Source organism: Falco cherrug, chromosome 4 (genome assembly GCF_023634085.1).
Source record: "Falco cherrug isolate bFalChe1 chromosome 4, bFalChe1.pri, whole genome shotgun sequence".
Lineage (NCBI taxonomy): Eukaryota > Metazoa > Chordata > Aves > Falconiformes > Falconidae > Falco > Falco cherrug.
Window position 1 is genome coordinate 69,333,624 of NC_073700.1, and position 14,878 is coordinate 69,348,501.

The 14,878-nt window shown below is 38.7% G+C and overlaps 1 protein-coding gene across 2 annotated transcripts in view; it reads right to left on the reverse strand.

Moving 5' to 3' along the window:
- Window positions 1-14,878, reverse strand: part of GPR158 (G protein-coupled receptor 158) — a 209,959-nt gene that overhangs the window by 104,617 nt on the left and 90,464 nt on the right. For both annotated transcript variants that reach the window (XM_055709593.1, XM_027799290.2), the window contains exon 4: window positions 8,184-8,401. In XM_055709593.1, coding sequence (XP_055565568.1) covers window positions 8,184-8,401 — 218 coding nt within the window. The remainder of the gene's footprint in view (window positions 1-8,183; window positions 8,402-14,878) is intronic.

Consider the following 14,878-nt stretch of genomic DNA (forward strand, 5'->3'; position numbering starts at 1 on the left):
CAGAGCTACTGCTGAGTACCGATGAAAAGTCATTTTTAAGACCTACCGTGTCAATTAGGGGTAGACTGCCTAGCAAACACTGTATACAGCCTTTCTGTGCTCCCTACCACCCTGCTCTTCTCATTATCTCTTCTTACGAGACCGAATTAACCAACATATTATATAGCTAGTTCCTTATTTTCTTCATACTTCAGTTTTTCCTTAGACCTAAAGTGTCTATAATGGAACTAGGTTTATTTTTCTATTCACAAGTATTTAATTCCTCTAAATCATATATTAGAATGCAAATATATACAGATATGAAACCTTTTTCTTATGAAGTGAATACCACAACACCCTGCAAACACAGGCCAATACAACTTTTGCAGCCATGGCTACCATTGCCTGCTGTCTTTGGGAACTCCAGCAGCCAGTATCATCTGGCACTCTCAACTGCTGCTGCAGGCTAAAAGCCCCTGCAGTTTTTATCTTCTCAATATGGCACTCTGCAATTATTTACGTGAGAGTTAAAACATTACAGCATCCCTAAAGGCATACCTTAACTATGCAGAAAAATGGGAAAGAACATTTCATGAGTTCTGTTTTATGAATAAAGGAAATGAGAATTCCACTAAAAATAAGTCTTAAACATCACCAATGTCTTTAAAGCTGCACACCTCAAGACTACAATGAACTTCTTTGAAAAATGACAAGAAACTAGGTTCTCACTGCAGGATATGATAAAGAAAGGGTGTATAAAGCACTGTACAGAATGTGTATGTGCTGAGTGAACTGTCAGGTATGCCCACCAACCAGCACAGCATGTAAAGGCAGCTGCTCCATCTGTGCAAGATCTCTTCCCTCTATCAAGTTTCCACTTCAGCTGAAATGTCAGAAATTGGTGTCTAGGGAGAAAAAAGCAGAATGAGCACCAAAGATGAAAGGCATCCAGGCATAAGCACATCAAAATGCCACTGTAGAGTTAAAAAAAAAAAAAAAAAGAATTAGCTGCTTTACATTAGCAGAAAAGGTATGTTTGCAAAGCCAGCATGCTTTAATATTTAAAGATGTATCACGCATCAATAGCCTGTGATTATCTCACTCTGAATTACTGCATCCTATCATGGCTGCAGTAAGGGAGAAAAGATATTCTTGATTTCTCAGTATTAGAAAGGGGAACTAAGCATTAATTTGCATGTTGCCTTTCCATCTATGTGCAGTTTCCTACAGTGTTTAAAATTGCATTATTTAGGGCCTGTCTTCAAAGTTTTGAAATAATTTTTAGCAGAACACTTAAACGTATTTACACTAAATGGAAAAATAGGAAAGCTGTAGCATAGAATATCTAGCCAACCTGAACTCCAAACACTGGAAAACTGTATTTGACAGAGTAAAAACCATATATAACCAGTCAGTTGTTTTCATTTGCTACAGTTCTCTCAAGAGATGTAAAATGATTTATTCTTGTTGATGATTAGCCATGTGTCTTGTTAACTGTGAGGTTTTTCCCTGATCAGTGTTCCAGATATGTATTTTTCTCCTCTCATTAAAAGTATGTGCATTTCTGTATTTCCAACAGTTCTTGAGTGTTCATGAATGGAGGGGGGGTGGGCACCAGTACAATACAGGGTCATTTAGTTATAAATTTCTAATATTTGGGATTGGAAATGGTCTTGAATAGGGCAAAGCCCTTCATTTCAATGGGCTCTATCAAAATCCTTCATCACTGTTAATGCCATATGACAAAACCATTCCAAACTGCTGTTTTGAAGACTCTCCTTTAAGCGTTTTTTCCCATTGTTTTTCAGAGCTGAAAACAACCTTTTCCAAGTGCGCTCATTGCTGCCAATTTTACCTTGATGTGCTGGATGTACATCTACAGATGCTGGCCACAGATACTTTAGGAAGACTGAACCACCAGATCCCCCCAAGGTTTCCTCCCACACACCTGCAGTTCCCCTGCACGCTCAGGATCTGGCAGCACAGCAGAGCACGATGAGCAAAGATGATGGCAAAGTAGCCTGGCTTTAGTGCAACTACTCTGAGGCCTTTAGCATTGATCTGAATGAGAATTCACAGTCAATGACCTTTCTGAACATGTCTAGTGTGAGTCAAGGCTGGCATCACATTGTCATTCCTCCTTTATCACTGAAGTAGAAATTTGCCTCTTCTATGCTACAGCTGAGATCAGCTTCTCTGGTGTCTTTGCCAGTAGTGGTTCTTAGCATTTCTTAAGGGCACTTAAAATTCCTCCCAGCAGTTGTATTCTACCTGACAGCTCCATGTTTGAGCTGGTATGCTGCTAGGTGAAGGTCAGTTATTTTCAGCTCCTCTTTCTGATTTATTTGAAAAGGCAGCCTGATAACTGATGAGCTCTTTAGGTTCTTCACAGGTAATGTCATTCCACGGTCTGGTACTTTTGTAAGAACATGTTTACAATGCAGCTGGTTTCCTCTCTAAGGCTCTGGTAGATCTTTAGCCCTTGAAATCCTTTTTTAGCTTTGAAATGAAAAAAAGTTTTTTCTTTATATTTATTTAAACATTCTGTTTCTTTCTGGTGCTGTATAGCTTTGCTACCCTTACACTGCATGAAATCAATACTGCAGTTGGTCACTCCCTGTGCGCTCTCCATTGGTTCATGTAACCCTACTCACATAGATGAATTCTCCTATTTTGTTGATGCTTTTTCTTAAAAATCAATATTAAGTTGCTTATTTTCTGAAAATATTTCTTTTAGCACCAGTGATTTCTGTCCTTGCTGGCTACTTTTGTTAGCTTAGCCTCATACTTTTTGGATGTGTTTTTAGTAGCAATGTTTGCATTATCCAATCAATAATTCCATAGCACACAAGGATGTTTGCTAGTGTTCACCTTGAGTTGATTCGCTTCTTCGTTGTTCAACTTAGAGAACGTTTTGCACCTCTGTATACAGCCATGAAGATCTGACTCCGTAGGGCTGAAAGCTGTTTTTCAAAATCCTTTCATAGTCTGTCAGTCTTTTGACAACCAAAGTAATACAAGGAGTCTATTCCTTTATATGCTCCTCTACAAATGCTAGGACACATATCTAGCCCACCCCAAGTGCTGAGAGCTTCAGTTGAGCCTGTTCCTTGTTTTGCATCCAGTGTCCCTTTACCCCTCTTACACTGCAGAAGCCTCAGCATCTCCCCAGCTGCAGTACTCAGAAAAATCACCCTGTCAGGCCAGTCTATCAAAACTCCAACATTTCCACTACTGAGGAAAAATCTTTTTCCCAGGCTTCACTGACTCCCAGTGTCATTAAACTTGTGGCGGCAAGTGCTGTCAGCTTTTCTGATGGGATTTCATCCATTTCCATCTCCCAGGAGCTTTTCAGTCTCCTGCAGCTTGTGTCAATGCCTGGCTCAGGGTTTCCAGTTTTCACTACTGCTTGGCATGAGGGTTGTCTAGAGTAGCTAACAATTTCTTTTAAGTGATCTGCACATCTGCTTTCGCTTCTATATTAGCTGTGAATATTTTTTTCATTTTTTTTCTTTGTTTGGCACTTTTCCTCCATTTATTCTCCTGCTAAAAATGCTTTGTCTTTTCCCATTATAGCAGAAGCATCTGCTTTATCTGTTACATTTTTCATCCTGTCTTTCCCTACAATGCTTTTCACTAGTGGTTTAGCTTCTGCTACTCCTGTGCCTTCTTCCAAATTTCTTCTATTCTTACTTTGGAGCTCTCCCTTTTCTCGGCACAGGGCCACATTTTCTGCCTGTGATTTTCTCCTGTTATGACTCTTGTAGTTTAATAACTTTACTGCTGAGCTAATCTTGGGACTGCTGAGTCACTTTCACCTGTGTTTGACAATGCCTCGAATTCTTCAGCACTGATCTGAGCTTTCTCACAGTATCTTTCTGCAGTTCCATTTTGTACTGTTTGCCAAAGCTGGCTACTGCTTTAAGTCATTAATTTGCCATTTCATTTACAGGTTGGCAACGTCAAGATTTTGGTCAGTAGTACCAGTGATAGTTTGGAGTCACTGTGTCTTGGAAAAGTGAGTTGCATTTTGTTTTGCCACCTATCAAATGTGTAAGTCCATATGAGTAACTACAATGCTTTCAAGAAGAGGCATGACATCTACCTTAATGACTCTTTGCCAAGAGTCTTTTCTGATTCGTCTGATTCAGACTCTAGTGTCCTACCTCAGGTCATGGCCTGTGCTGCATTATTTAAGGAGAGCAGCAGAGAGTTATCCTTTCTGGACTATCTTCCCAGTTTCTAACAATAAAAAAAAAATGGACTTCATGTACCAGATGTTTCACAAAAACCACTGTGTTTAAACAGCTAATAATGGAAATACCCTTCAAGATTCCTTCTAAACTCTATCTGAATTGATTTATACTTTGGGATCCATTATATTTTTTGCCAATGAGTGACACAAAGCAATTAAAAGTTGTGTAAAACACCTACTTGATTTTTTTTAACCTCTTGAGAGATCCCTTGAACACCCTCTAGCGATACTAAAAAAGGAACCATGAATATTTCTTCACATGTCAACATGTCCCTGTCTTACATGATCTTATACCACATTTCCTGCACTGTCTTTTCCTTTGTCATCTCTTGGTTACCTACAAGAAATGTGACTTCCCTAGCCCCTTGAGATCATGGATTTTTAAGAGCTTTTGGTGGCAGACTTTGGAAAAAGTACTCTCATATCCACATGCTCATAACCCACTTTCACAGAGCTATAAATACATTTGTAGGGCATCACATTGTCACAAAAGCCCACTTCCCACACTTATCCATGGACCCATTAGTTCTACTTTTTATTACCATTTCTATGAATTTGCAAGCATATAAGTTGGACCTATTGATCTTTAGTTCTTGTCACAATTATGGGAATTCTTTGTAAACACTGATGGCACATTTCTCATCTTCCATTCCTCCTCTACTGCTATTAATGTAAGCAGTAGCTTGCTCCACAGTAAGTAATTCCACAGTTTTGTAGAGGAGTTCTTTCAGAAGCGTGGAGAGGACTCTTTAGAGGCATCTTTAGTTCTAAAAGAAGACACCTTAAACTTCAGAGACTTGTAAAGGTTCCTCTAAAGAGAAACCTGGCTTTAGTCACCTGGCTTGCTGTAGGCTTTGGCTATTTATTACCATTCATTTTGCCAAGATCTTTCACTTGTGGAACCACTTTGGCTGATACTTACCATGTTTCCCTGTAGATCGTTATTACATTCTTGGTCAGTAATAAAGACCATGTCAAAATGAAAGTCATGTTGCCACATTCTGTCAACGATACTTTGGCATTAATTGTTGAAAACGTTTCTGTTCTTATTACTGTGTTCTTTTGGAAGTGGAGCAGTAGATCTTTACAGGGCCCTTATGGACCTCAATCAGTCTTTGTCTGAATTATTATTCTCACAGTCAAGGTGCCAGGAGTGTTTCTTCCCAGGGTGCTTTCTGCTGGCAGACCTTAACTTTTCAGGACCTTAGCTTTTTGAAGTTTATATTTACCAGGAGCCTCCATGAAGTACAAGCATTAGTGTTTTGCACAGTCACTTTTACTGGAGCAGTAACCTGATCCCATTTGCATGCTCATTTTACCCATCAACAACTGTACCAAAGTACCACTCTTCCTTTTTTCATCACTGGCATCTTCATTTAGCATTTTTTTTTATTCTTAACCCTTATCTTTCACTCTTAAAACACTCTGAATATTGTTTCTTGATATGGTAGCAGTACACAGTTCTTTCTGTTAAAACGTGCTATCAAAAATTACTTGTTGTAACTATTTGAATATTGCAGTGCCATATGTGGGAGTGAATCCAAAAAGTGCTCTCCTCTGACACCCACCCAGCACAATGGAAATGAGCAGTTTAACACAGTAACTTTAATCACAGACAGACATACTAACGTAATTGAGGTTTGTTTTGCTAACAGTTGGCAATTCTCAAAATGCAGATATTTTTAATATATTTTAATATTTGTTCTTCCATTTTTGTGACTTTCTCCCCTTGGTGGAGAGTACATAGTCAGTTACTAGTCTTCTAACTCCTTCACTCCAAAATTCTGTCATTACCCAATGTAACCAGCAGTTTTCTTATGCAAATACTCATTGTTCCCAGTATGTTTCCCCTTTACATAGCTTGTCATTTCATGATAATCACACAAGATCTTTATCTTTTTAAAATCATGCTGTACCAACAACGTAAAGAACATAAAGGAATCCAAGAAAAAAATCCAGTTGAATGACATGAAAAGCAATGGAACACTTATTTATGAGTTTCTATTCCTTGAAAACGTTGATCATACAGGAAAGGATTGTTAATCACCATATTATTCCTCCCCTTTCCCTTGTGAAATATATATTTAGAGCAAAGTCAACTCTCTTCTAATGTAGCAAAATTATAATTGAATTAATCTCTTCGAACTGAATGAAATACAATGTCTCAAAGACAATTCTCTTTCTGGAAAAAAGAATGTTTTGTTTTATGTCTGGTTCTCACCCGTTCAGATATCATGATGTCTAATGGTAAGAGGTAACCTGGAAAACAGTAAGCTCAAGCTTTTGCATATAGACTGAAAAGTTCTTTAGAAAAAAGGAAAGGTGTGTGTATATGCCTCTTTAGTATTGCTTTGGTATTAAAAATTCAGATCCCATCTGGTTCTTTACTCATAGCCTACTTTAGGAAATGCCTAATCATCACAGAAGTAAAAATGCACCTTTTGTTACCGGCAGGTTTTCTGAAATACCAGATTTCTGTAGTATGATTATTAAAGATATATATATACATACACATAATTTTTTTTTTACTGTAGTGGATACATAGAACATATGTAAGTGTAAAAGTGCAACAGTGTAAACAGTTTTACTCATCTCTGATCTCAAACTATTTATGAGAAAATACATGAATTTCTTATAAAACAATCCATATTTCAGTGTAAAAAAAAAATAAATCAGGCCAAACTTGCAATAGCTGCATGTCAAGTAATCTACTCTGTTCATTTTGTAACTCAGGAGTGTAAAGTTTTTACTCACAAAGAATGCTTCTTTCATGATGCTGTCTATGACATTAAAAGTGAGTAACATTACCATACAGACTAAAATCTCACAAAACTGGAATTAAGTTCTTCTGCTAAGTTAACATTAAGCAACTAAACAGATGCCTACAACAGATTTTTCATAATGAAAAGCTTTATAAATACAATTAAGTCTGTAATTTGAATCATTTTATGCAATACCATTAAATACAAAAACTCTGTCAGAAACAGAAGAGGAAAAAAAAAAAAGTTACTGCTCATTCTGTGATTTCCTGCCAGGATATTAAAGTATTTCAAAATGAGCCATGCATTAGTAACACAGTGTAGGATTAGGAAGACTGTGGGATCAAGTGTTTCAAAAACCAAAATGGAAATGCTTATCTATAGAAAGTGGAGCAATCTATTAATTTCAACAATGTAGCATACTGTGTGCACACCTACATCTCCCAAATGTAGGTAGTGAATACGTGCCAGCTTCAGTTCATTGCTTTTTTTTTTAGTAAATTGGAAGCTTCAGAGAATATTCTGCATTTACTAAGGCAACAGTGAGATTCCACATGTTATATGTTAAAAGATTTTGAGTGAGCTAAAATCAGACGGTTCATTAGGTTAGTACATAAAACATAACCGTAGCCTCCATCAGCAATTTACAGACACTCCTTTTAATATATTAATACTTTAGAGAAAAAGTAAGATCTTTAACCATAGAATCAAGTTTAAAGTCTCTAGGAACTAGAATTATTTGGAGAGATTTTTCTTTGATATAATTATTTACCAGCTAGTCTCTCAAACATACTGAAACCAAACATCATTCCTAGCAGTAGTAAAACAGAGACTTTCAAGATCCTGAGACTATAAATACCCACAAGTCTTTTAGCTGCCTGCATAATTGGCCTGATTTTCCAAAATTACTTCAAACATAATAGGTTTCCATGATTTTTGCTGACCATCCATAAATGTAAGTGGATTTCACTGGGACGTACAAACTGCTCAGCATTTTTTTTCAAAAACTACATAAACAATTTAGGTACCTCCATGACTAAAGCAAAGCATTCCTGTTTGGAAAGCCCATCCCCTCCTTGAGCTGAGCTCCTTACCTGAGAAACTGACTGTCAAAATGAGAAGCTATACACCTAACATACATCTGTACCACACAATGAGCAGGAATATCAAAGTAAAACATGTCTGCTTACCTTTGCCTTGCGAAAATGGTACACTACCAGCATGCTTATGAAGTCCAGAAGCATACAGAGTGTTTGGAATGAGATGATAGCCAGCCGTAAATACTTGTCCTCCTGTGCATAGCAGGGAGTATCATCTGTACAGTAAGAACATCCTTCCCTGCAGGGTAGGCAGGTGTAGACTTCCTCCGATAATTCACTGCCAGAAAAGCGATTTTCTGCATCCTTTCCTGAAAGTATCAGAAGGGTAAGGGGAGACACCTTTAGTTGTACAGGATGCTCCATACAGCAGCAAAACAGTCCTCTGCTGACTCCCTCGCCCTCCCGGTTGGCCCCTCTCATTAAGTTACAAAATGGCTTGTCAGGGCTGCTTTTCTCATTTCACCCTCCTTTGTCATGTTCAGAAAATGCAGACCAATTTAGACATGAGGGAAAATGACCTTATCAAATGCCAAATGCTCTCCCATTGTATTTAATGTGGGCCAAATCTGCATGGGAAATTATTTGAAGGAGACTTCTGAATGGGGAAAAATTACATCAAAGATTCAGGAATAAGGAAAGGATTTTACAGACACATGAAGAGCAGACACATTAACTACCTAATGTTCACAGTACAAGCTCTGATCCTATTTCAGATCGTTCCTCAATTTCATAAAGACACTATCAGTGAATTAATTACCTTCAAATTAGATAAAACCCTTCTTAATTAACATTTGTTCACCATGCTGTTGCATGACTGCACTACTCTGTCCCCAAAGCAAAACCAGTGCACTTACACTAAGTATAATTTTCCATTGTTCACACAAGCACACCAGGAAACCTGGAGAACCTACTGGCAAGTTAATATGTTGTCTATGAAAATTAGTGATTCTTGAGCTGACATTTCAATCCCACCAACAGAGGACACCGGAGGACTCCTACTTTTTCTGATCCATAAACACTTGCCCGTAACCCCCTGTAAAGGCTGCTTACTCTACAGGCAATTAACGGATAAAAAGGTGAAATAAATGGGGTGAAAAAGAATATTGTTAAATAAGAAGAAAAACTGAATTAGCTGAAAATGTTTAATGTAAGCAAGACAGCCTCAGGAACTTCCAGAAACAAGAGAATGTGGCCGAAACCAAATCAAAAGTGTGTTAAAATGCATGTTAAATTCTCCCACTTTCGCAAGACCAGAGAATTGCTCCACTGTCTTTGATCAAAAGTCCTCTCCATCAGTGAAAGGAGTAAATCATGAGTTGTTTAGTCTTAATTCAAGAGGCAGCCTATTCCACCAATGTTGCACACGCATACTGACTGATGAAACTCTCTTCAGACTTTTAGCTTGAAACATTTGAAGCAGAGGGTTATTTACAAGGGTAATTATTTCTTGCTTTCTCAAATCTATGTACGAGTGCACATGAGCACACATCTGCTTACAGACAAAGCCTGAGAAAGGGATAAAAAGCCTGTATACCTAAGTCTGTTTATTTGGTGTGCTGTTCCAGCAGCCTTGTGCTCCTTGTCCTCAGCGTAGGATGCTTCGCTCCTGCATCCCGCAGTGAGCAGAGAATAGGCTGGTATTTCTCATGCAGACTGTGAATTTCTCTTTGGAGCTTTATTCTAAACAAAGATGTTGGAAACCTGAATATAGCCGAGTAGTGCTGACTCATGCTGGTAGCCAGATTTTCTTAGATACAAGCAGACAGCAAGAAGAGATCTTGTGTCGTCTTGACCGAGACTGTGGGAGGCAGGAATGGAAATGTTGGAAAATAACTGTGCTTGGGGATCCCAAGAAGGTGGAGAACCTCTAAGCAACATTAATGCTGAAGATACTCTATGACTGGAACTTCTTTTTAGAGCAAACACCCATGGACCTCAGCCTGTTACCATTTCAAGAGCTTTGCCAGAAACCACCTTCTCTATATCCAACATTAAGTGTTTTCTAAGTTACAGCTAGAGCAACAGACCCACACTGACCTCTGAGAGACAGAAGTCACAGTCTCTCCCACCTCCCAATCCAAATCTAAAGTGCTCTGCCTACTGAGTTCACTCTTTCCTCAACATCTGCACTCATGCCAACCTGCTTTTCCATGACACATCTGTTCCTTTATCATTTCCATAAAGAGTCACCCTTCAATTACCCCAGCCCCAAAAAGACTATTTAATCTCTTTATAAACCTCACATTTCTGAGTCATACGAGACATCTGTTAATATGTTTTTATTGTGGTAACCATATAAATTATTTTCAGTGTAAAAACTTGATTACTGAAATGATATAATTTAAAACCTAAGGTTGTGATATTACTTAAGTCACAAATATTATATGAATACGGGTTAACAACTTTGCATGATCCTAAGCTTGATATTTTTACTTTTTTTCTTAATTGTTCGACCTTGAAAGTTGTTGCAAATGCATTATAATCTGTTTCATCAATCATTTTCTTACATGAGTCATGCATGGAAGTTTCTTCATGTGTATGCTCTTCACATACTACAGGGATAACAGCCAATAAACAGTTGCATGTTGCAGTAAATATCCCAGGGATATGAATTCATAACACAACAGTAAGGCTTTGCTTAGATGTGTCTGGCACCATGCTGTCTGCTGTATACAAAGGAATATCATTGATATGCACCTCCTGCACTGCCAGCTATGACTGATTATCTTTTGACTTTGAAATGATTCTTCATTATAGCTACTATAAAAAAGATCAAAAAACCTGTATCTACTTGGGATTTTACACAATGTGATAACGAATTATTAACAATCCACTTATTTATTTTTTTCTTCTTGCCCAAAAGAACAAACATTTTCCAGACCCTCTAAAAAACGTTCTTGGGAAATAACTCATCATTGTATTTACAACTGATTGGGAGCTTCGTTTGCCCGCACACACCCTTGCCCTGACTACGTGTCTCAGGGCACTGCTGCCCACTGCACAGTTGAACATTTCTGCCCTTTATATCTGGCCCTGTCCCCTCACCGAAGTCAATGTAACATCAATTCAAGCCACAGATGGTACAAGCCAAGCATGAAGTTACTGCCTCTTAGAGCACTGCTAGAGATTTCACTGTGCCATGCCTTCTCCTATCTCGGCAGCTCTTTGGAATTACACATGCCTCCTCCAGTGAAGAAAATCAGTTTTTCCTCCCTCAAAAGATGGCAAAAAAATTTAAACAATGATAAGGTAGATGGACAAGAAGACAATACTGCTCCATGTATGGCAGCAACAGTTTTAGCACTGATGCAAATGAAATGGAGGCAAACACTGAAAGACTGACTGTGCTGCAGGAGTTCAAAATGAGGATGAGGAAGGTGTAAAAAGTACCGTTCTCAAGGAGAAACAAAAAGAAAAAACTAATAAAATGCAGTAACAAAAAAAAAGGAGAAAACTGAAGAAGAATAGTACAAAGAATTGGTGGAAAGTAGTAATAGGGACACAAACTAACATGAAGTATAATAAGGAAAATGCTTGAGTACTGGGGGTGGCGGGGGGAACAACAAAAAAAGCTTAAATGCTTCAGTTGTGTCCCCTCTACTGTATTTTATTCTAGCTCTTCTCTCTTTTATCCCAGTCTTATTTTTCTGTCTGATCAGCCCATCTGTTTTTGAAATGGTCTCCTGAGGGCAACTCTTCATCAGCTTTGGTTCTCCTAAGCACATTCTGCTATGCAAAGGGTGCTTCAGCAGCTGGGACATTGCCAGCTGAGATCTTCCTGCAAAGAAAGAATGGCACCACAGACTGCTAAGTGCCAGGGCAGAGATTGCTACCATCCCAAACAAAATCATTCTAGACCCCAGCCAAAACCCAGCAGATGAATACACAGAGCAGACTGCATGCTGAGCACTGAGCAGAACAAGACTGACTCTGCTCCTGTCCTCTAATATTAAAGAAAATTAGGAACAACACCAGTAGCATCAGTGATGCTGCAGTAACACAGTGTGTGTGAACGTAACTGGACCTGTTAGCATCAAAACCTGGTAATTAGCCATAGTCATAATCCTCATCCCTGAAAGAGACCACTGAAGTCAGTGACAGCATTCATATGTGCAAAGATCTGCATGCGTGAGTTCTGTTGAAGAACCAAAGCCAAAGGACAAGTGTAAAAAACCAGTAATTCCCACTGAACTGGAAACCCCTCTTGGAACTTTTTATGTGATCATACCACCACTAGAGACAGTGAAGTCCCATATAACCCAGACAGAAGAGCCATCTCTTGCACAAGCAGCTTTTTGCACAGGGCAGGTTCCACATCAGAAGAGCAAGAGCTGAGCAGAATCTCTGCAACGCACAGATTATGCATTACTAAAGAATGAACTTTTAGGTTGAACAAAGCACCGCTGTTCTACTAAGGATCTTCCAATGCAAACCTGATTACCCCATGAGATGGAGAACATAAGTGCTTTGGAGGAGGGTGCTGCAAAAACATTAAAATGTATGTAGTCAGCAGTTAGTCTATTCTACCTATACTGATAATGCTACCTAAACATGAGCCATTAGGAGAAAGTGCATAATCATGTGCTTAGCACTTCCAGGTTAATGCAACTTGCACACGTGAAATAAATTTTTTGCTAAAACCTATTTCTGTCCTCAAAAGAGACCTTGGAAATATGGCAGTAACTCTGTGCCCCACTAGTACCCAGAGTCCTCATTAACTAACGCAGAAAAAATAGAAAGGTTTTACGTATTTTGCCACCGTCAGTTCTGAAGAACAAACTCAGCCTTGGGAGGGAAACACTCTCCTACTTGTCTTCCTATTCAGCAAGAGAACAACCCAAATTTCAGCTGTGCCCCTGCCCCACATACACTTCAGGAACCTGCAATATGTGCAACATCCCTGGGAGCAGCAACACTGTGCTGCTTTCAGTCAGAAAAACAACGAATTCACAGAATTTTTCCTACAGAGGACACAGTTTATGCAACATTGCACCTTGGTGTTCAGGGCCCCAGCTGAGTTTGCAGAGGAGGCCCAAAAGCAGTCTTTTAAGCCTTCCCACCAGCAAACCATGTAGAGTGTCCAACATCCCTGCAAAGCCATTTTATACAGCTATCTTTCAGATTCAAACCAAAACATTCACCTGGACCTAAAGCAGAACCTTGCCCCTGCTTAAAAGTCTGACACTTCAGGCACAATTGTGCCACTGTAGTTACCCGTATTTTGCTGCTGTGCAAAATCCCACTATCATTGAGAAGTGCGTCCATTTCAAGACACAACACACTCAACCCAATTTTTCAATCCACAGAAGTACAACACTGGTTATTTTTTTCTACCTATCTATCTGCTTGCTTACATCTCGAGATCTGCAAATCTTTCCTGCCTCTTTTATTTTCTTCCACTAGGAATACTTGCTAAACAATTAACAATTCTACTCACTTTCATCTCTTTTATCATCAGACTTCACCAACCTATCTCCACAAAGAGATTTTCAGGTCAGACAGTTTCTGTCAAAACTGCTTACAGGATTCATGTCTAGAATTCCTGTTATTAGCATCATTTTGAATGTGCAAATGCATACTGCAGCCATTTTAACCATGTCACCTTTTCCTTTTTGCTTTTTACAGAATGCAGCTGGGTGAAAGGGCTAAATTCCCTTGAACCACTGGTCTTTCCACCATTATTTCACTCATTTCCAGTCTCACATTAGCTGTCTCACTGTTCACTTTTTGAAATCACCTATAGAGCCTGGGGCAAACTGAGCTGCATCTGCATGAATTAAAGCAGTTCTTTATTACTGACTGTTTCAAAACTCATGTTTATGTTAGCTCACAGTAACACATATTCAAATCAAAGTGGCCCCAGATCATGCAACTGCACATCCTAAAATACCAGCATATGCAAACACTTTCATGAGACAAATTTTACTCTATTCAAAAGCTAAATATCCAACCTAAGGTAAGTGGATCTGTATCAAATCGATATGGGCTTCTCTTACCGTAAATGAAGAAAAAAGGTTATTTGCCAAGAGTTACTTTTCCCATATAAATACAAATTCTGCCATTCTAAATCAGCAGAATCACCTTCCAGCAGAGTCACGCTCTCGATGCTGACTGCAGTTGAAACCTAGGTGGCTAACACATACTAAGCATATACATTTTAGATAGGTGATAGGAGATAAAATGAGTCTCATCCCTAATGATCAATTCTGTTTCAATTTCTAGCCACATTATTTTTGTGTTTTCTGTGGCATTTGGTATGACAAAAATCTAAGAATGATTTTTTTTTTCTCTCATTCAAGGAGTTAAATCCCAGCTCCACCATAACTCACTGCACTGCAAGAGCAACCAAACACCATCCTTACTCTATCAAAAGATTCACACAGACCAGAGAAAAAGCACTATCATAAGCTTGCCTTCTGCAGCACTCCACAACATGAGAAGGGAAACAAACAGTCACCAGGTAAGCTGTTGAACAAACTGTGCTATTTATGCTACATATATATACACACACACACACAAGTGACATAAATATATGTATCATACATATATATGGGATATACTGAGCTAGGGGTAAGATATCTTGCCCCATCTATAAGCAAACCAGATCAAATTGATAAAAATGGGCCAACACAGGTCAAAGGAACTCAGGACTGTGAACAAATAGGGAATTCTAAAGCTTTCCTAATATTGAAAGTTACTCACCTTTCACCTATAATCCCTGTCACTTTTCACATAAGAAAGAAGAGCTCAAGAGCAACTAACATAGGAAGGAACTTGGAAGATTT